Source organism: Phlebotomus argentipes, unplaced genomic scaffold (genome assembly GCF_947086385.1).
Source record: "Phlebotomus argentipes unplaced genomic scaffold, Phlebotomus argentipes genome assembly contig_2, whole genome shotgun sequence".
Taxonomy (NCBI): Eukaryota; Metazoa; Arthropoda; class Insecta; order Diptera; family Psychodidae; genus Phlebotomus; species Phlebotomus argentipes.
This window is the reverse complement of record NW_026776162.1, coordinates 5,855,417-5,875,770: the sequence shown is the minus strand read 5'-3', so window position 1 is coordinate 5,875,770 and position 20,354 is coordinate 5,855,417. Positions and strand designations below refer to the sequence as shown.

At 46.0% G+C, this 20,354-nt stretch overlaps 5 protein-coding genes across 9 annotated transcripts; 3 read left to right on the top strand and 2 right to left on the bottom strand.

Moving 5' to 3' along the window:
- Positions 1–37: 37 nt before the first annotated feature.
- LOC132265353 (probable proline--tRNA ligase, mitochondrial) lies at positions 38–1,991 on the top strand. The gene is made up of 4 exons (XM_059765962.1): positions 38–306; positions 365–619; positions 696–776; positions 851–1,991. Exons 1-4 carry the CDS (start codon positions 214–216, stop codon positions 1,739–1,741), a joined length of 1,320 nt encoding a protein of 439 aa, XP_059621945.1. The 5' UTR covers positions 38–213; the 3' UTR covers positions 1,742–1,991.
- On the bottom strand, positions 1,892–3,016 carry LOC132265357 (protein ARV1). 2 transcript variants are annotated; one of them, XM_059765966.1, is made up of 4 exons: positions 2,974–3,016; positions 2,574–2,808; positions 2,391–2,510; positions 1,892–2,334 (listed from the first exon to the last, which is right to left on the bottom strand). In XM_059765966.1, exons 2-4 carry the CDS (start codon positions 2,673–2,675, stop codon positions 1,903–1,905), a joined length of 654 nt encoding a protein of 217 aa, XP_059621949.1. In that variant the 5' UTR covers positions 2,676–2,808; positions 2,974–3,016; the 3' UTR covers positions 1,892–1,902. The 2 variants fall into 2 exon arrangements, with proteins under 2 accessions (XP_059621949.1, XP_059621948.1); XM_059765965.1 differs by lacking the exon at positions 2,974–3,016 and having other exon boundaries at positions 2,574–2,929.
- On the top strand, positions 2,980–5,452 carry LOC132264977 (DNA helicase MCM8). Its single transcript, XM_059765333.1, has one exon. The coding sequence runs from the start codon at positions 3,029–3,031 to the stop codon at positions 5,450–5,452; it is 2,424 nt and encodes an 807-aa protein (XP_059621316.1). The 5' UTR covers positions 2,980–3,028.
- On the bottom strand, positions 5,445–13,384 carry LOC132264719 (ATP-binding cassette sub-family A member 2). The gene is made up of 8 exons (XM_059765010.1): positions 13,035–13,384; positions 12,855–12,975; positions 12,583–12,786; positions 12,394–12,488; positions 11,517–11,669; positions 11,222–11,444; positions 10,808–11,148; positions 5,445–9,854 (listed from the first exon to the last, which is right to left on the bottom strand). The coding sequence occupies exons 1-8, from the start codon at positions 13,212–13,214 to the stop codon at positions 6,312–6,314; spliced, it is 4,860 nt and encodes a 1,619-aa protein (XP_059620993.1). The 5' UTR covers positions 13,215–13,384; the 3' UTR covers positions 5,445–6,311.
- A 246-nt stretch (positions 13,385–13,630) lies between these two features.
- LOC132264403 (CCR4-NOT transcription complex subunit 9) lies at positions 13,631–18,318 on the top strand. Of its 4 annotated transcripts, none has more exons than XM_059764630.1 (5): positions 13,631–13,865; positions 14,258–14,450; positions 14,528–14,908; positions 15,888–16,174; positions 16,271–18,318. In XM_059764630.1, exons 2-5 carry the CDS (start codon positions 14,403–14,405, stop codon positions 16,449–16,451), a joined length of 897 nt encoding a protein of 298 aa, XP_059620613.1. In that variant the 5' UTR covers positions 13,631–13,865; positions 14,258–14,402; the 3' UTR covers positions 16,452–18,318. The 4 variants fall into 4 exon arrangements, with proteins under 4 accessions (XP_059620613.1, XP_059620589.1, XP_059620605.1 ...); XM_059764606.1 differs by having other exon boundaries at positions 14,255–14,450; XM_059764622.1 differs by lacking the exon at positions 13,631–13,865 and adding an exon at positions 13,894–14,023 and having other exon boundaries at positions 14,134–14,450.
- The last annotated feature ends 2,036 nt before the right edge of the window (positions 18,319–20,354 follow it).

Genomic DNA, 20,354 nt, shown 5'->3' with positions numbered 1-20,354 from the left:
AGTGACAAAATCATTTGATTCCAGTGCAGTGAAATTGCAGCACGAGTGTTGGAACTGTGGGAGTTGAGAGGAAGTCAGTCAGTCGGGTGACTTCGACCGATTGTATTTCTCAAAAAATGTGTGTGTGAAAAAGTGGCAAGAATATAATATCAATTTGATTCTTTATAAATAGACCACCTATGTCGTCGAGCTATCGAACAAATAGTGTGCAAAATGAATCGCATTTCGAAGATTTTCCAGCCGATGGTGATCATCCCGAAGGGCGCCGTGATCAAGAAGCAGGAAGTTTCCTCGCGCAGTCACCGGGTGAGTATTCCTGGAGACTCTGTCGCCGCCAGGACTGACACAGGACTCTGTGTTGCAGCTCATGACGGAATTGGGGCTGATCAAGGCAGCCGCTAATGGGACGTTCTACCTGATGCCGCTGGTGCAGCGATCTGTGGACAAGCTGGTGGCAATTGTGGAGGCGCACATGAGACAGATCGACGCCCAGAAGGTCACCCTGCCAATCCTAACACCTGGCGAGCTGTGGAAGAAGTCTGGGCGATTGGGGGGCGCCATAAACCGCGAAATCATGACGACAGTGGACAGACACGACAATCTGCAAGTTCTCAGTCCGGTAGACAAGCATTCAATATAATTCTCAAGTAAGACTCAATCTGGCGTGATAATCACTAACACGGTGTTTCGCTTAGACCAATGAAGAGTCGATAACATCGCTGATGGCCTCCTTATCGCCGATTTCCTACAAGCAATTGCCACTTCGCTTTTATCAGGTAAGCTTTGACCCTCGCCCAAAAACTCCTCAAATCAAATCTCTTCCTCTCACCGCCTGTCTTTCTGCACGCAGATCGGCACGAAGTTCAGGGATGAGATGAAGCCGCGCTTCGGGCTGATTCGCACCAAGGAGTTCCTCATGAAGGACCTCTACACCTTCGACGGCAACGAGACGAACGCCCTGGACACGTACCACGAAGTCTGTGCGACGTACGAGCGGATGCTGAAGCACCTCGGCTTGGGCGCATTCGCGAAGGTCGAGGGCGATGCGGGGCTGATGGGAGGCAATCTGTCGCACGAGTATCATCTCCCGGCCACCGTGGGCGACGACAGGCTCATCGCGTGCGAGAAGTGTGGTCACGCGGCTAATCTGGAGGCTATTCCTGAGGAGAAGCGCAAGGAGTGCATCAAGTGCGGCGCCCCGGCGCTCGTGATAACGGAGGGCATTGAGGTGGCGCACGCCTTCCTGCTGGGCGATAAGTACTCCACGCCACTGAAGGCCAACTACCTGCAAGAGCACGGCTTGACAGAGTCCCTGGCGATGGGATGCTTCGGCGTGGGTGTCACGCGACTCGTGGCCGCTGCGGTGGAGGTTCTCTCCACGGAGACGGACATCCGGTGGCCGCGCAGGCTGGCGCCCTTCCTGGTGTGCCTCATCCCACCGAAGTCCGGCAGCAAGGAGGAGAAGAGTGGCGGCAATGCTGTGACAGAGGAGCTGTGCAATCAGCTCGTCACTCTGCCGGGCCTGGCGGATGATGTGGTGCTGGACGATCGCAATCATCTGACGATAGGGAAGCGCCTCTTGCTGGCCAGGCGCATGGGCTATCCGTTTGTGATTGTGGCGGGCGCCAAGGTGGCCGAGAATCCGCCACTGCTTGAGCTGCACCTCGTGGAGTCCGGCAAGAGTGTCGAGCTGTGCCCCAGTGACCTTCTCAGCGAAGTCCGAAAGCACCTGGACGCGTGATGAGAGTAGTTTCTTATCTTTCGGAGTAGTGTTAAGGGAATTTTACTACGTCACCCAAGTGATTGACAATGAGTGACTTGATGAGGAGCGACGGCAGAACGATGCACGTCGTCTCGAGGCGCGAGTAGCGGAGAACCACTGTGAATTGTTAGAGGAAATATTCATTGTTGTTTTGCCACCCAAAACATTGTGCCGTGTTTACCTGAGCATGAACAGATGAGTGACAATAAAAAGTAGCCCATCACCAGCATTGAGTGTATCTGCAAGGCGAAGGCGGACGAGTTGTCCTGCCAGATGACAATTGGCACGAAGAGGAACTTTCCCAGACTCGCCAGGATGATGCTCTTCCACAGCACCAGAGACAGCTTCTCTGGTCTCCCTGCCACCTTGTGGGCCTCTCTCTTTAGCACACTCTCCAGGAGGAAGACAGATCCTCGCATGCTACAGTAGAACACCAGATTCTCCATGATCACCCAAAAGCCGCTAATGTAGAAGTTCTTTTCAGACTCCTGATCAGTGTCACTTTCCGGGAGGATCATCCACTTCATGTAGGACTCCATGAGACTCAGAATGATGAAGAGCTTCCAGAAGTTCTGCAATTATAGCCATCTTTTCACACCTTTTCCACACATCCCGGCAATCAACCCACCTTGAAGTGTCCATTGAAGAGAATATGCCTGTAGGCGCTCTTCGTCAGTAAAACCACATCAACCAGGATCACAACAGGTTCGAACTCAATGTATTTATCGGCTACTTGATGGCAATTTGCCTGAAAATTCCACAGAAACACCAATATTTGATCTCATCCAAGAATGTAAACAAAAACACTTACGCAGCAAGTCATCTTTATCACGCTTTCACCGTATTTTCGGTATAATTCTGGCACTGGGTGGCCGCAATTTATACACACGACCTTTTCCGTATCTTTCTCCATGAATGGTATTTGTTTTCACTGTTAATTATCGGGTTTTTTACTGAGCGAAAATTTGGTACACAAAACGCCCTCAGCTGACGATGTCAACAAACTTTAAGGTTATGTTTGTTTGCGATCTTTTTGGGCGCGGATTCTGTGGATGGAATAAAAAGTGAATAAAAGCTGATAAAAAGATCAGAGGGATTCGAGAGATTAGATTTTACATGAAAATTGAAGGAATTTGTGATATTCATGAGTTGCCATAAGAAAATACTCTGTGAACAACTCGTTTGAACAGGTAAACTTGAGGTAAACAAACCTTCCTTTTCCTGGTAAAATCTGACTTTTCGCCTGCGTCTTCCAGATCTTTCAGGATGGATGCACCAGAAGCAGGTCCTAGTTCTGATAGCGGCAGGACGCGAGGCGGCAGAGGATCTCGCAGAGGCGCAGCAAGAGGTCGTGGAGATTCCTCCAACGCACCTTCCCGAGGTCGTGGCGCCAGCAGAGGCAGACCGTGGTTCCGTCCACACTTCTGGAACTCCCGACGCAATGAACCGGCTCGCGAGAAGCCCATTTCCGTGCCTGTGTCACTCAATGGCGGGTCAGAAGAGCCACAGGTGGTTTCCTCGGTGAATCGTCGCTCTGTGGCGAATTTCGCCGGCTTCCGGACAGCAGAAAAGTATCCGGACTGGAAATTGTACCTTCCCCGCGAGGCGCACATGGAGGGCAGTCAAATGGCTAGGAAAGTGGAGGCATTTGCCGATCATGTGGCGAGGAATCCGGGTGTTTATGAGTTGGAGACGATTCAGCAGAAGCTGAACTTCGAGGTGAACCTGGAAGTTGTGCAGGAAGATTCTGTCTTCAAGGCAGAATGGGCCACTTTCGGTGAAGATCTCCTCAATGACCCTGAAAATACTCTCGCGTGCCTGGCAATCGCTGTGCATCACAAGATCCTGAAGCTGGACGGTCAGAATTCCGCCTTCCAGCGCACCATCAGACCGAAAATCGTGGGCTTCGGGCCGATCATCCACATGAAGACGCTGAAAGTGAGCACTTGCGGGAAGATGATCAGCATTAAGGGCACCGTGACGCGCTTGGGATCCGCCGAGATCATCTGCACGTGGATGGCGTTCGAGTGTCCCGAGTGCGGAAGTGCGCAAGTCGTCAGACAGCCGGATGGGAAGTTCCTGGTCCCGAAGTCCTGCACAGGAAAGGGCATGTGTCGCAACACGTCGAACTTCGAGTCACTCCTCACGTCTCACTTCACCAGGAGCGAGAGTGTGCAGACGATTCTGCTGGAGGAGAGCATCAATGAGCGCGGCGGAGATGCTCAGCGCGCGCCGCGGAGCATCGAAATCGAGCTGACGAATGACATGGTGGATTCTGTGTGTCCAGGAGACGATGTCACGATCACGGGTGTGCTGAAACTTCGCTCGGGCGATGAGCATCAGAAGGACAAGGCGCAATCCTTCGTCAGTTATATTCGCGCTGTAAATCTCATCAGCAATTCCGGCCCAGTGATGAAGAAGACGCTGGAATTCACGCAGAAGAGTCTCCGCGCCATTGAGCTGATCAGGAGTGATCCCTTTCCGCTGCGTCTGCTCGTGCACTCCCTGGCGCCGTCCGTGCGTGGCTACGAGATGGTCAAGGCGGCTCTGCTGCTGGGCCTCTTCAGTGGCAATCTCAGCGACAACAGCAGCTTCCGTTCAGAGGTTCACATTCTCATCGTGGGCGATCCGGGCTTGGGCAAGAGTTGCATCCTCAAGGGCTGTGCCGCCGCGGCTCCGCGTGGCATCTTCACCAGCTGCTCGAGCAGCTCCCGGACTGGCCTCACGGCCACGGTGAAGACGGAGAAGGGCGAGGGAGCGACGCTGGAAGCAGGCGCTCTCGTGCTGGCGGATCAGGGCGTCTGTTGCATCGACGAATTCGACAAGCTGGCCTCCAATCACGCCTCAATGCTGGAAGTGATGGAGCAGCAGAGCGTCAGCGTGGCCAAGGCGGGCGTGGTTTGCACGCTGCCCGCGCGAACCACCATCCTGGCAGCGGGGAATCCCATCTCTGGTCACTACGATCACTCCAAGACAGTGTCTGAGAACCTGAAACTGCATCCTGCCGTGCTGTCGCGCTTCGACATTGTCTTTATCCTCATGGATCAGCGCGGGAAGGACTTCACGCTCTTCTCGCAGTCTGGCCAATCCTTTGACGCCTCCATGCCACTTCACAAGCGTCTCGAGCTGCGTCCTGGCGAGCACCTGGACGCCCTGCCGCACGTGCTGTTCCAGAAGTACGTCGCCTATGCGCAGAAGATCGGCAAAGTGCGCCTGACGCCGGAGGCGGGAAATCTACTGCAATCCTTCTGGCAGGAGCTGCGCAGGATTCGCCTGGGGACGCAGTGCATCCCAGTGACCATTCGTCAGATGGAGGCCATGGTGAGGATGACAATGGCACGCGCCAGAGTGGATCTCAGCGCTGAAGCGACTGTCGATCATGCCAAAGACGTGATCGAGATGATGAAGTTCAGCATCATTGACGTCCTGAGTCCGGACGGCGGCAGCACGATTGATGTGGAGCGCGGAATCAACGGCAGCGGGATGAGCAAGGCTAGTCAGGTGCGCAAGTTCTTCGCCGAGATCCAGACGCGATCCGTGCAGAAGCGCACACACGACTTTCACATGGATGAGCTGAAATTTGCCGCCAACAAACTCGGCATGGCGAACATCCTTCGCGACATGCTCGAATCGCTCAACACTCAGGGATTCATTCTCAACTGCGGCAACGGATTCTACAGGCTTCTCTAAGAATCGATGGTTCGTTTATTAAAATAATTACGAGTTACAGTTTGTTATACAGTAAAAACCACTAAAGCCTACAAACGTGATGTTGTGTCACACACGAAAATCACATTCATCCCCCAAAAAAATGTCCTTAAAAAATGTTTTAAATTGTTTTTGGTATTGAAAATTCCCTTCAAAATAAAATATGCATTGCCAGAGTTCATGAATTGCATTGAAAAGTAATAAAAATCTACATTTTGGAGACTTTTTTAAGCAACCAATTTCTTTCAAATAACACTTAATTAAGTCTAGAACAGTCATACAAATTCCATAAGTTTGCTACACACATTCATAGTTTATTAGATTATCATGTCTTATTATGTTTAAGCTTGTGTGAAATAAAGTCCTCATTGTTATTAGTGCATTTTTCCTCCTGTAATTATTCACTTTTCAGGGTTTTCACGGCAGTTTCGGAAATAAATATCAGATAAATACAATCATATCATTTTGCTTGATTTCTTCTCCTTAAGCTTTTTCTCATTTCCCGGGCTTTGACCGACCTTAATAAAACACACCTCAAATCCATCTCTTATCTCTAATTCATTGGTCTCTTGCAGTTAAAGTAATATCTCCAAAGGATTGAAGGAACGCATTGGGGATAAATGCTGAAGTGAAGGTACAGGAAAAGTTAGAGGTAGGAACATAAATGACATAAACTTATAAGAAAATACAATATAAATTGGACGGATGCAAATCTTAACAGTAAGTTTAATGACAATAAAAAGAAAAGAGAAAAAAAACCAGATCTTGGTCAGGTACGCTGTGATTTCAGTGTGAGAGATTCTCAAGAAGGAGTGTGATGTTAGTCAGAGAGAGAGATAAATTATGCCTTGCGATGCGCAAAGTGCAGGAAAATGTCCTCCAGCGATACTTCCGAGACAGAATAATCGCTGATTGTCTTGGGGAAATTCTCTCGCATCTCCTCCAGCTTCTCAAACACTTCCGACCAGCAGACATTGGGATTTGTCACGTGATACTTGAGAATGTCCGCGTGATCCTCTTGCAGCACACTCTCGGGAAATCTCTCGGCAATCTCCTCCTTGAGATCACTCACGAGATCACAGCCTTTGACCAGCTTCATCACCAGCGTGAATCCATTCCCAAACTTCTCCTTCAGCTTCTGCGTCGGTCCAATGCACTGCAAATGACCATCGCTCATGATGGCAATCCTGTTGCACAGCTGCTCACACTCATCCATGCTGTGCGACGTGAGAATGATGGTCTTCTTGCGCCTCTTCAGCTCCCCAATGCACTCCCAGATGCGCCGACGCGAGATCGGATCCACCCCAGTCGTCGGTTCATCCAGGAAGATCACATCCGGACTGCCAATCATGGCAATTGCCGTATTCAACTTCCTCTTCGTGCCACCCGAATAGTACTTCACCTGCACATTTCTGTACTCCTCCAGATCCACCCGCCTCAGCCACGCGTCCACCTCACTGCGCAACTCCTCGCCGGCAGAGATGCCACGCATCAGGGCGAAGTAGCGCAGCGTCTCGGCGGCCGTGAGTGATGTGTGCAGAGCATCAATCTGAGGACAATAGCCGAGGGAGAATTTGTAGGAATTGGCGTGTGTGATGCTGTTCATGTGACTCAAGTGGATCGATCCTCTCGTGATGCTCTCATTCAGTGTCATCATCTTGAAGGCTGACGTCTTTCCAGCCCCATTTATGCCCAGCAGGCCAAAGCACTCACCCTTGTGCACACGGAAATTCAATCCCTTCACAGCTATTGTGCCATTTGGATACTCCTTCTCCAGATTCCTCACCACCATGGCGAACTTCTCGAACTTCTGCTCTTGCTCACACTTCTCCGTCTCGCACTCCTCATTCTTCACATCAGCATCCACTTGATCCTCAGCATTTACACGCACTGGTGAATCCACAGCGTCCACGGATCTCTTTGACGGCTTCTGTTGATCCCTCTTCTTCCTCAACCTCATCCAGAAGCTCACGAAGCTCCGGCCAAAGTAGATGTTCTCACAGAAGTTGATCAGATACACCAGATAAATCGTCATGAGGATCATCATGGCGAAGAAGTAGAACGTGATGTCATACGGCCCAAAGTCATTTGACACAGGAATCGTATTCATGCCATCAATGCCAATCATTTCCTGCGACAGTGACATGCTTCCCGTGGAGAAGAAAGCCATAATCACCAGAGCAATTGTGTGTCGCATGGCAAAATCTGGTAGAATGTGAAAAGCTTGACTCCACAAAGCATATTCGCGGATCTTGTCATCCGACGTGGAGAGAAATTGTGTCAAGATGATGGCAAAGAGAGCTTGATAGGAGACAAAAGTGTACAGATTCTCCACACTCTTGAAGTACTTCGTGAGAATGTAGAGAAACGGAAGCATCGCCATGCCGTAGAAGATGTAGATTCCTGTCAATTTCATGTGCACTTCTGGCGAAAGGATTCCTCCACGGTCCACAAACTGTGTCGCCACGACATACATCAGCACACAAATCAGCGAGTGAAGAGTCAAATCGAAGAGAAACGTCGTCATCCAGTAAAGACAGGGATTTGTGCAGTGCAGCGACTTGAATTCCGTCGTCTCCTCGGTAAATGGAGCGCCCATGAAGTAGAGAATGTAGATGAAGATTCCCAGTGGCACAAGACTCTCATAGATGTGCATATGATACCGATTGACGCCCATATCCTTCCTCAGCAGCGGTGCACTTCGTGTCTCAATGAACGCACTGTGTCCTCGCATTGTTTGCAGCATGACATTGGACACGAGATTCTGCGCCATTACAGAACTGTGAAGAGCATTTCCTGAGAAGAGAATCTTCACGCGCAGCATCTGTTCATTCACCATCGACACTTCAATTCCCGCCACGATGTTCTCATAGTAATTCAGGCTGTCCGACAACTCTTGATACATCAGAATCTCCTCAATCTTCCTGTCCTTCTGCGTGATCAATTGGATATTCTGCTGCCTCGCCACTCTCTGAAATGTCTCCAGCAATCTCCGTTCATAGTCACTGTTGCTGGCATTGGTGATGGCGAGGTGAATCTGAGGTGTTCGATAAGAGCCAAAGTTCAGCACCAATTCCTTCTGCTCCGCCATTGACACCGTCAATCGGATCAGGATAAACGACGTGATCAGCATTGCGAAGGGAATGGCAAACATCAGTGTGGAGTGAAGGATATCGCGCCACAAGTAGTTCATCTTCTTATACACAATGGCACAGATTTGCTGCCATTTCGTGCCACACGATCGTCTCTGTGTGAGAATCGCTTCCTCTTCACTCACCGGACGATAGCCCTGAATGGAGTCCACCTCGTCGCTTCCCTGCACAACTGGCGTCACATTCACTACAACATCCTCCCTCTCCTTGTCCGCACACTGCAGAAACACCTCCTCAAGTGTGGCACTCGTGATGCTGACGGATTCAATGCTGAAACGATCCTTCGATATCTCCAAATTCTTCAGTGTTGTCGAGTATTTTTCCTGCTCTTTGTACGGCAAGGAAATGATCAGTGTTGGATTGATGAAAGACTTTATCTTCGCACCCGTTATGTGTCTTCCCACGAACTTTCCCGTGTCCTCGGAGGAGAAGTTCTCATTCGCCGCCATCACTTTGAGAATATATCCCGAAGTGTACTTCTTCTTCAGATCCAAACTCGTTCCTTGACACACAATTGTGCCATTCTCCATGATGGCAATCTTATCACCGAGAATATCCGCCTCTTCCATGTAGTGTGTCGTTATCAGCACCGAACGCTCCTTGCGCATCGCCAGCAGAACATCCCACATCTCACGACGACTCTCCGGATCCAGACCCGATGTTGGCTCATCCAAAATCACGACTTTCGTCTCACCAACCACGCCCATCGCCAGACACAGTCTTCTCTTCATCCCACCGGACAACTTCTTCGGATGACAACTTCCCTTCGGCAGCAGCTTCACGTCATTCAGGATCTTCTCACTCTCCACGCGCGCCTCCTCCGTTGTCAATCCTCGCAATCTGCCGAAGAACATCACGTGCTCCAGACACGTGAAGTACTTCATGAACACATTCCTCTGCGGACAGTAGCCAATGAACTTCTGATACTTTCCCGGATCCGTGTGTCCTTCCACACTTATCATCCCATCCGTGCGACTCAGCGTGCCGATAATCATGCACATCGTCGTCGTCTTGCCAGCACCATTGTGGCCCAGAAGCGCCGTGATTTGACGCTTCGGAATGTCCAGCGTCACTCGATTCACCGCCACTTTGTGCTTCCCTCGGATTGAGTAAAAGGTCTTACTCAAGTGGCTAATCTCAACGGCATTTTCACTCTCTCTGCGCCCCATATTTTGCAGGTCAAACTGCTGCTGAATATTGCCATGCTTCACCTTCGGCCTCACCCAGCAATTCTGCATGGAAAGCATAATAATCATAATGAGAAATTAGCCAGTGGAAAAGCATTTAAAAACATAGCTTTATTGTGAATCTCTATCAAAATTGTGGCTTTAAGATGACTTTTTCTTTCTCTCTTTCTCTCTCAGTCTTATCAACTAATTCTGAGCACATGACCTAATGAAAAGATACGAAGATGTGCTTTCAACACAATGAAAATCTCCGAGAATCCAAAGGTTTATGGATTTCATTATCAACTCTTAATCACTTTTCTACCTGACTCTAATATTTCACAAAATTGAAAGCCATTTGCACTTATATTTGTGGAAATGTTGACACAAACCCAATTCGTGCCAATTCAATTATTCACTCCACACAAGAATGGCAATAAATTAAGTGCCGCGCGAAAGGAAGGTTATCAAGATTTTACGGTTTCATTTCGATAGACATTCTTGATAAAGAATTCCTTATTGTTTGATTGCAATTCGCAATAATTTCTCGGAAAAACAGATGATTTTCGATCATCTTAGCGTTCTAAAAGTCTTAAATGCATTTTTCCAAAAAAACAACACGTAGTATTTGTACACGAGGTGCAAGAAATCTTATCTGACGGAAACGAAAGCAAAGAAAAATGTGAATTATCATAAAAATGCGGTTAAGTGGATTGCTCAAATACAAAACTCACTTTCTAAGGAGTGTTGAATTTATTGAGAATTCTCTGGCGCAAATCTATATTAAGCTCCAGACTGTGTTTCTTCGCTCCACAAGTGCTTTATCATCTTATTTTGAAGCCGTTAAGGTAAACAAAGCTATGAATATCTTATCAAATTTAAAGTAAACAAAGCTTTCTTGACTTTATCACACATTGCGTCGAAGGCGAAATTACAAACCAAAAGCCATCGACTGCAATCTAATCTTCGTCTAGCGTAAAAAGACCAGGACTTGTGATAATAAACTCATTTCGACTTACCGCGCCGTGGAAGAAGCATTTGAGATATTCGCACAGTTGGAAGTTCTCCAGGGTGAAGTAGAGTCCCAAGTAGACGAGCGTGTTGAGCAGAAGCAATCCATAAATGTCTCCCATTGAGAAGCGATCCTGCTCAGCTTCCAAATATGCACTTCTCACGAGACTGTTGGCATTGAAAACATGCCCCGTCGCGACGTAGTTCTGAAATATTATCATGCCCTTCAGGAAGAGACTTCCGCAGAAAATGTACTCCAGCTTGTTGATGACGACATTGTCAGCGTAGAAGTAAATGACGCAGAATGGCACGCAGTAGAAGAGAAAGCCACCAATTTTTGCGTATTCAACTGGAATGTTGGGAAAGAATTTCAGTAGAAAATCACTCATTTCGCTCACATATTATTTTTCTGTAATTCTCACCAGTTTGGAAGAAAATGCTGATGAAGAAGCTGTAACTTATGAGCGCCACGAGGAAGAGCATGAGCAGAAACAGCGGATACTGAAACTGCACAGTTTCCCATAAGTTGCACCAAACCGTCATGACAAAGATAATGGCCACGAAGATTGTGCAGAGAAGCACATTGGTGAGGAATCTGGTGATGTCATTGAAGTAAAAGTACTTGGTGACAATCCTCAGCAGTGCCTGAAGAGAGACAAATCAATTTCCCCCCAATTAATAATTCCTCAATCGCCGTGAATTGTGTTGAATACGCACATTGACGCCACACTCTTTCTCCTCCACCAAGGGAATCAGAGTCGTGTAGGTGGCCGTCATGCAGAGGAGAATGGCGAAGAGAATGCCAAAGACAGCGACAGGAGTGTTGCTTATTTGTGTCCTCGCGAGTGCAGGAAAATGTTCCACATCCACCTGGCAAAGATAAAGAGCAGAATTATCATCAAATTCAGTTCAACCAGAGCAACAGAAGTTAGATAATCATATTGATTTTCCCTCACAATCAAGCCTTTTGCGTTCAAACTCATTTTTAGGAAATTCCATGAAATCAAGCAGCGATAGATTTATGAAATAAATAAACAACTGAAGAGAAATATAACACCAACGATATCAAAATTCCCTAAACATTTTTATTACTGACTCATTTCCCCAGTATTTTCAGCATTTCCCGGAATTCTTTGAGTGGGAGAGCAAATTTCTGGATAAAATATGTCTCAGGAGATAAAAATAATGTAGCAGAAATGTTTTCTAACATTATTTCCCCAACGACAATATTATTTGCCAGACTTGCCTCTTATTTGTGTTCATTCTACTTCGCTGTCCTCATTTTTTTCCCCACTTTAAACCCAATGAATGAACGTTGCGGACTGATTTTTGCCATATGGGCGCAATTTGGTCTCCAAAATTGGAGCATTTTATCACGCTTCAGAGCTCATCAAGCGTGAAAATCTACCTTTCATGTGACTTTAGACACAATCTTTTCAATGGAAAACTGATGGGAACTCTTATCAATTCACTGGATTGTTATGCAACAGGTAAAATGGCTAAGAAAATATCTCCAATAGACTTTATAGCTTTTCCTGCGGTCGCAAACATCCACTTTGCTAATAATAAAACATTGTGTATTCATAAAACATACCGCAAAGTTTGTCCTTCCGGTGATAAGCTCAATGTAAATGCTATCAATGCTCTGCTGCAGCGCCAGAAAGCCGCTCTCGATGTATTCATCGGTCACTGTTGGTGTGAGAAGAAGTAGACAAAGAGTTATTGCAACTCCCAGTGAATTGATTATTGAATGGGTGGGCTCCTTTATGGGCATCGGCAGTACCTCGATTGTTGATTCTCTTGATGTCATTCAAGTAGAATTGCTTGGTGTCGAAGTACACGCCCATGTTTCGGTTCCGGATGGTGTAATTGAGCTCTCTGGAGCCATTTCCTGGTCCACTGTGGAATATCACCGCGTAGATCTTCGCCTGGAGGTTCGACTCCACGAAGGCATTCATCTGCTCCACGCTCGGGAAGCCATGCACTCCTGGGCGGAAGAGGAGCAACCGAGAGTGTCAGAAGCCATCGGAAGGGCAAAAACATCTGCCAACTTACTCTCATACAAGATTCCCAGCTTGAATCGGACACGCTCCATTAGTTGGCTGTTTTCAGGTGTGTCTGGCGTGAAGCACACGCTGTCCTCCACCGCTCCGGGAAAGTAGGAGGACAGAATTTCCTGAAAGACATCAGTCAAATTGAGGGCAAATTCCAAAAGATCCAGGAAGTTTCTCTCACCGAATCTATTGGATCATATTCGCGAGATCCAATGGATCTCTCTGAGTGCGAGGTGAAGAGGATTAACCCCATGGCTAGGCATGGTAGGAGGTAAACAAAAATAATGAAAAGCTTCCAGGAAAAGAGCTTTTCCTTTAGCGCCTTCCACATAAACACCCTAAATGTCATCAGCGCCGCCATCTCGATCACTCTTATTTCTCACAAATCACACAATTTCTGGGCATTGTTCACAAGTAAGAGTTCCACTAAGAGCCTCACAAATGCCTCTGGCCACGCACAAGGCTATATTGCAGAAGAATACCTCCCTAAACTCTGGCGCTTTTCACTGCAACTCGCGCGAGACTGTCTCTTTGGGCAACATAAACTCCGCGACAGACGTGTTAAGTCATGACGTCACGGATAACATAGACTGTGCCCAATTTGAAAATCAGCACATTTTGGGCAGTAATTTAGCCCACAGACGATTTCTAGAGACATGATTTTCTTTCCAAGGCATATTCTGCATCACTGAAATGCATAAAAATTTTCTCTACGTGGGAAATCCGCATGAAAAACACAGAACCGCGTGAAGTTTGCAGCGATAGCGATATATCGATAAATCGGTTGAATGAAGGAAAACATAGAAAAAGTGATGGCGTAAAATCATTGCGTTTCTTTCTCTCAACACGAATAAATTGTGCTAAAAAGTGGTGAAAATCATCGAGAAAGTGTGGAAAAAGGAGTTGTGAGACAAGTGAAGATATCAAAGTGTGTCATAAAAGTATTATTTGTCCTTCTGTTGAGGTGTGTGCCAGTGAAAAGTGCAGTGAAAATTCTGTTTCTCCCAGCAAAGTGAGTTCTCGCACCCTATGAGCACTTTGCTCAGCTGCCCGAGAGCGTTCGCGGACAAGTCAGGGGAATACTTGAATTTCTGGATGTGCGAAGGATTAACCTAAATCACACAATCTTGACCCATGTGAGAAATTGATAACAGAACGTGTTGTGAGATGGTCAGTCACATTTTCAAAATAGTTTTCTCATCGAGATAAACGTTTGCGAAATATTTTCGTGGCTCTATTCACCGAATTTGTCCGCGATCGCTCTGTGGGATTGTCTGCAGATGTTTTCTGTGGGGTCACGAAGAGCCCAGAGAGTGAATAATATTGTGTGCGACGCAGTTTACGCATTCATAATTGAGTGAGCTTTTTCCACTGTTTTTCCTGTCGTGGGTGAACGCACAGAAGAAGGACCGCCCAGAGAGAGAATCCTCCTGAATTGGGACACTGAGCTTCACACCGTGTGCGCCACCCTGTTGATGTTTGTGCGGCGGAGTCTCGAGTTGGGCGCTGAAATTTGACCATTTGTGCGACACAGGGAAGTGTGTAAATCATGAGCAGTCAACCGAGTCCGGCACCGAATTCAGCTGAAACTGAGAAGGTGGGTTCACCGCGGGGCCCCCGCGACTCGTCGTGACCCTCACTGACACGCTCTTTACCTCCTTGACACACTTGCAGGTCTTTCACTGGATCAATGAGCTGTCGAATCCGGAGACGCGCGAGAATGCGCTGCTGGAGTTGAGCAAGAAGCGCGAAAGTGTGCCAGACCTGGCGCCGATGCTGTGGCATAGCTTCGGCACCACCGCCGCCCTCCTGCAGGAGATCATCAACATCTACCCCTCCATCCACCCGGCCACCCTCACTGCCCACCAGTCCAATCGCGTGTGCAACGCCCTGGCGCTCCTGCAGTGCGTCGCGTCGCACCCAGAGACCAGATCTGTGTTCCTGCAAGCCAACATACCACTGTTCCTCTATCCTTTCTTGCACACCACCTCCAAGACCAGACCGTTCGAGTACTTGCGGCTCACGAGCCTTGGCGTGATTGGTGCACTAGTGAAGGTGAGGCGCGCTCGAGAGGTCTTTCACCTCTCCGGACACCCTCGAAGGGTGTCTCGTTGGGGGGCAATTGATGCCGAAGCATTTGACGATCTCTAAACTCTCTCTCTCTCTCGTAGTAAACAAGCGATAAGATAAGGGATGGTGGTTTTTTATTGAACGCCTGCCAATGCGATAAAGCGCGATGGAAAAGTTTAATCATGAAAAGCTGTGTTCTGATTTTTGCCATGTGAAATCTATAAAAAGCTTGTCCTGTTAGAAATGTTATATAATATTTATAGAATTCATATAAATAGAGAGAGAGCAATATGGTTGACGAGAGTGAGGGAGAGAATTACCATAGAAACCTATATATTCTCCATTAGAATGCCATTTTATATGCACACAAACTTGCACTCGAGGGACTTTTAATGGGTGGATTAAAAACTTTCCTCACTTGATGCTGAACAACGCGATGTAAATTTTGCAATTAAGTTTTGGATGGAAAATTCGCAGAACAAGTTTAGTGATTAAAGGGAAAGTTTTGTGGTCGTTTGTAAAATTTTACAAACATTAATTTAATAATTTAGAGTTTTGGGATGAGTTTGTGTTGAGAGGGAAAGCTGTTCCTCCAATTGTGGAGCGAATAATCTTAACTTGAAGGGTATTAGAAAGAGTGTGTCTTGTATTTATTGTGTATTTTTGTTCTCTTGTCGTCCATATAATAGAGATAGAACGAGTTTGTGTGCTGATCAAAAGGTCATGAGCGCATAAACATATCAGTTTTATGCATAACTAAAGCATTCCATTCTATATTAGTAGAATACATATTTGTGAATGTTTACACCGCTCGAGTGTTGTTGTTTTGTTCAGAAGAAGGGGAATTTCACGTAAAAATAGATTAGAGAGGCATCAAATTTATATGTATGTTGTGTGTGAAATTGTACATTTTGACTCCCACTCTGATCCATCCTTCTTTTTTTGGCAATATCTATCTTTTCAGACTGATGAACAGGAGGTTATCACATTTTTGCTCAGCACTGAAATCATTCCGTTGTGTCTGCGAATAATGGAATCGGGTTCTGAGTTGAGCAAAACCGTGGCAACGTTTATATTGCAGAAAATCCTTCTGGATGACAGTGGTTTGTCCTATATATGTCAGACATATGATAGATTCTCTCACGTAGCAATAATTCTCGGCAAGATGGTGATATCGCTGGCGAAGGAGCCCTCAGCCAGGCTCCTGAAGCACGTTGTCAGATGCTATCTGAGGCTCACGGACAATCCAAGGTGAGTTAAGCACACGATATCCGCCGTTGTGCGAGGCTAGAGGAAGTCATAAGAACATGAATAACTGTCGTTTCTCTCTGTGTGTCTGTTTTGCAGAGCTTGCGAAGCTCTGAGGCAATGTCTTCCGGATCAATTGCGCGATGCCACATTTGCGGAATGCCTTCGCGAGGACAAATCCACGAAACATTGGCTGTCAATACTACTGAAGAATCTCGAACCGGGCGCCGTGGCTCCGCCGGATCCGCGACAAATGGGCATTTCTCCACTCAGCTCGTAAAGGCCGAGAGGGAAGAAGAAAAAGGTTGACGACTTTGGCAGAGAGGATAAACCCCTGCGCTTACATAACACCGAAAACACGCTTGTCGAAAATAAGGATTTCTCTGTATACATTATATATTTTTGTACGTTTTTGTCTATCCATTGATTGATGAGGGGGGAAACAGGGCGGCATGACGCTGCGCGACCATCGAATGCTAGGAAGTTTGATATTGCAAAATTCACTGATAATAAGAAAAAAAAACAATACAAGTGAGTGAAAAGAGAAAGGAGGAAAGGGGAAATTAGACACTAAACACAGTGATTGAGATTATAAGTTCGGTTTCCTTTCGATGTTGTATTGTAGAGATAACAAAAGATAAAAAAAAATATGCTCAAAGTGTCTTTGAGAGAGAAAGAAAGAAGTAGAATTTCGATAGCAAGTCCAAAACGAGTAAATTATTGGCTAGTCACGGAGCGTGTATGAAATTTTGACAATGGAAATGCGCCTATCGATATTTTACGTATTTGCCAATGATAATTGTGTGTTCACCCTCCTTTTGTCTTGATTCCTTTTTTTTCCACCCCATTTTCACACAAGCAGGCATTATTAGAATTTCCATTGAGTGTTTTCCAGAACTGTGGAGGGAATTAATGAGAAAAAAAAACATGCACTTATGTGAGACTGCATAAATTGATAAAATGTACCTAAAAAAGAAGAAGGAGAGAAAAAAAGTGAAGAAAACTTCAGAGCCACAAAATTATCTTTACAAAATGAAAGTCGCATAAGGTTTAACAAAAAAAAAAATTGTATGAAAATTAGGCAAACAATTGGGCAAATTAGGAATATTGAGACGATAAAGAAAAAAAAAGATTGTTTAATTTAAATAAGAAAACATACCATAATGTAAGAAGATATTAAAAGTCCATTTCATATTGGAAATTGAGGAATTTAATACAAATTATACTACTTAAATAATGATACATGTTTTATTATTTTTATATCTGATGAAGAGGAAAAGCAAACTACACAAAAAAAAACATCATGAAATTATGAGATAAATAAAACATATTGAAGAGTATACTTAAGTGAGATTGCAACAATTTGTAGATTTGTAGGAATTACCGATAAAAAAGAAAGAAAATCTTTTGACTAATTCTAGTTGTCTTGATAAAAAGTGCTTCTATGAAAGAAAATATCTCTTTTTCCTTTATGTTTGTTATAAATTGTATAGAGATGAGAGCATTTCCAGTATTCCTCAGCGCGTTCTCGCCCATCAGCATTTCCGTGGGTGGATTTAAGGATGTAAAAATCGGGAATTACTGCAAATTTAGTGATCAATAGGAAGAGTGAGAAGAAAGAATATCCTTGTGAATTTATAGATAATTTAGGAAAGATATAAACAGTGGTTAAATCAAAACAATTTGTAGATGATTGTAGCTCAATAGCATTGAAACTACTCCAGAATATATATTTCTTTATATTCGATGGCCAGAGTTCTGTTCACAACTTTGTGCAACAGCATTTTTTTGCATATACTCTGATGGCTTAAAGATGTGAAACAACTGACGTTTATTTTCTCTTGTGTAGTGCTTTGTATGTTGATTTCTTTGCCATTTGTTCTTGTTTTCTATACACACACGCTGAAGAAGATGATGAAAAAAATCTGCTGTGCATTAAAAATTCCCTTTTTTTGCTCGACCTCCTCCAATTTATTAAATTACCAACAATGATTACATACTAATGATAAAGTGTAAGGAGAAAATAAGGTAGAAAAAAAGAGAAAGAAGAGTATATTTAGTGCAGTGAGAAATGTAAAATTAATATATGGATATAAAAATGCAGATTAAACATGATAATAAATCTGAATGATGTTCTTGCAAATTGACGCCAAGTGTCTTGTTTCTTCCCATGGCTAATTTCACGCTTTGGCGAGTGGATTAATTGACGGGGATGCGCGAGAGGCGCTCCTGGCCAAACGGTCGCCCAATTGATGCTGTCCTGCGCCCATGAATAATCGCGCAATAACCGCCGTTTCGGCATCTGGAGGTCAAGAGATCATGGGATGGCGGATCGTCGCCGGACGCTACAACATTTCACAATTATCCTTTTCATCTCATCTCGCCCAGGATTCCACTCTTGTGAGAAACACATCTCGCGGGACAATTGTTGTCACAGCATTCAGCCGCACAATTGTGGAATTTTCTGCCACAGCACAATCCCACAGTGGCCGGAAAGCGGGCAGAAAAAGCCAGGGCAAAAAAGCGGCCTGGAAGATCGTTACAAATGCCAGATCCAGAGACATTTCAATGGGATTCAATGGATGCGCGAATCTCCCGGCGAGACCACGCCGTTTTTTGCTCAGCCTCCGCGCCTGGATTCTCAAGTTTCGACGACTCCACGCGAGAAAAAAACGTGCCTGAGCGCTGCGAAATCCTTTTGCAAAGGGAAGTCCTATTATTGCTGCTTTATTATCTATCGCCAGATGAAAAGAGACTGGATTTTGGGGTGGGAAGTGTGGTGTCCGTTAGAAATTGTGTGAGAAGCGAAGCATTTTCCCACGTGAAACACGCGGTCAGCGCGGAGTCACGAAAAGCTGTATGCTGAGGAGCTTTTGAGTGGGTGGAAGTGGGCCAAACTCTCTTAACATCTCTCGGGAAGGAGAGAGAGAGAGAGTGTGTCCCGGCTGAGCAGTGTCTTCACTGCACAAAATGCCTATTCGCGGAAAATGATACACGATGGCCCATCAATCCCGAATTTTCCACTCATCCCAGCCCAGAGGATGAGTTCTCCCCTTAATCCCACCACGCTCAAGGACTCTCGAGAGAACATTTGATTGAATTGACAATTAAAATCATGCCTTATTGGCCCATAAACTTTGCAAATTGCACAGTGAAATAATGCCAGAGAATTGGCTTCTCGCGGCCGGCTCACTCAAGCGCGAGATTTTGGCAAGTTCAGCAGCGCAAAAAGCCACGCAAACTACCCAAAATCGCGAGATATTTATTTGAGTGTTGAATTAAAAGTGGGTATTTTGGTACAATTCAACATTTTTCGAAATTACCCACGGGTTCAACGACCGATAGGCAGAGCGCGGCATGGCCGGCATTGGGCGGAAAGAGACAGCCAAAGGCAGGGCGCTCCGCATGTTGGGGACGCGGAGGCAGCATTAGAACAGAATCCAAATATTTACCAGCAAATACAGCCACACAGAAGTATCGAGGGCGGACGAAGAGTGGCGGCAGAAGGCCCAGAATTCATCAGAGTATTGGTGTGGGCCATAGGAGAAAATATGCTATTTTTGCCATTAGAAAAAAAATCGCCTTCTCTATGCGAATGGATAAAAATTCGTCGCCTGATGCGCGATGCACGATGTCAATTGCGCAAATGTGTTTTTTGCCAAAAAATTTTCGCGAAAAAATCCCAGCAAATGCCCAGCCATTGGTCGCCAGAGGAGCGCGATTATCAACATGTGGGATTCTAGAGCGGCCGCGAGACACCATTTTGAATTTATTTTGCGCTGCGGCGCGACCAATGCAATTACACTATTTGCACACGCGACGAGATGAAGTGCATCCAGGGAGAGGCATATGCTGCAGCTGCACGTGATGCGTGCACTTGCAATTCGCTGGGCGGGATCAACTCGCATCCACTTGGCGCAATCCGACTCTCTCGGCACTCACTTGGCCTCTCGCCTGACCAGGAGGGAGGCCATCCGGAGACAATGCAAGCGAATGCAATTGCAACGCACGACGCATTCAATGCCAACATGAAGCATTTCGATCGTATTTCGCATACGTTCGAAAGATAAGCAAAAATCGCAAATAAAATAGAGAAACTGCAGTTTAGGCACTAATTTTAATCGGAAAATATTTAATTTTTGGTCAGAGTTAAAAGAATTAAATTAAAAATCAAGATAAAAAG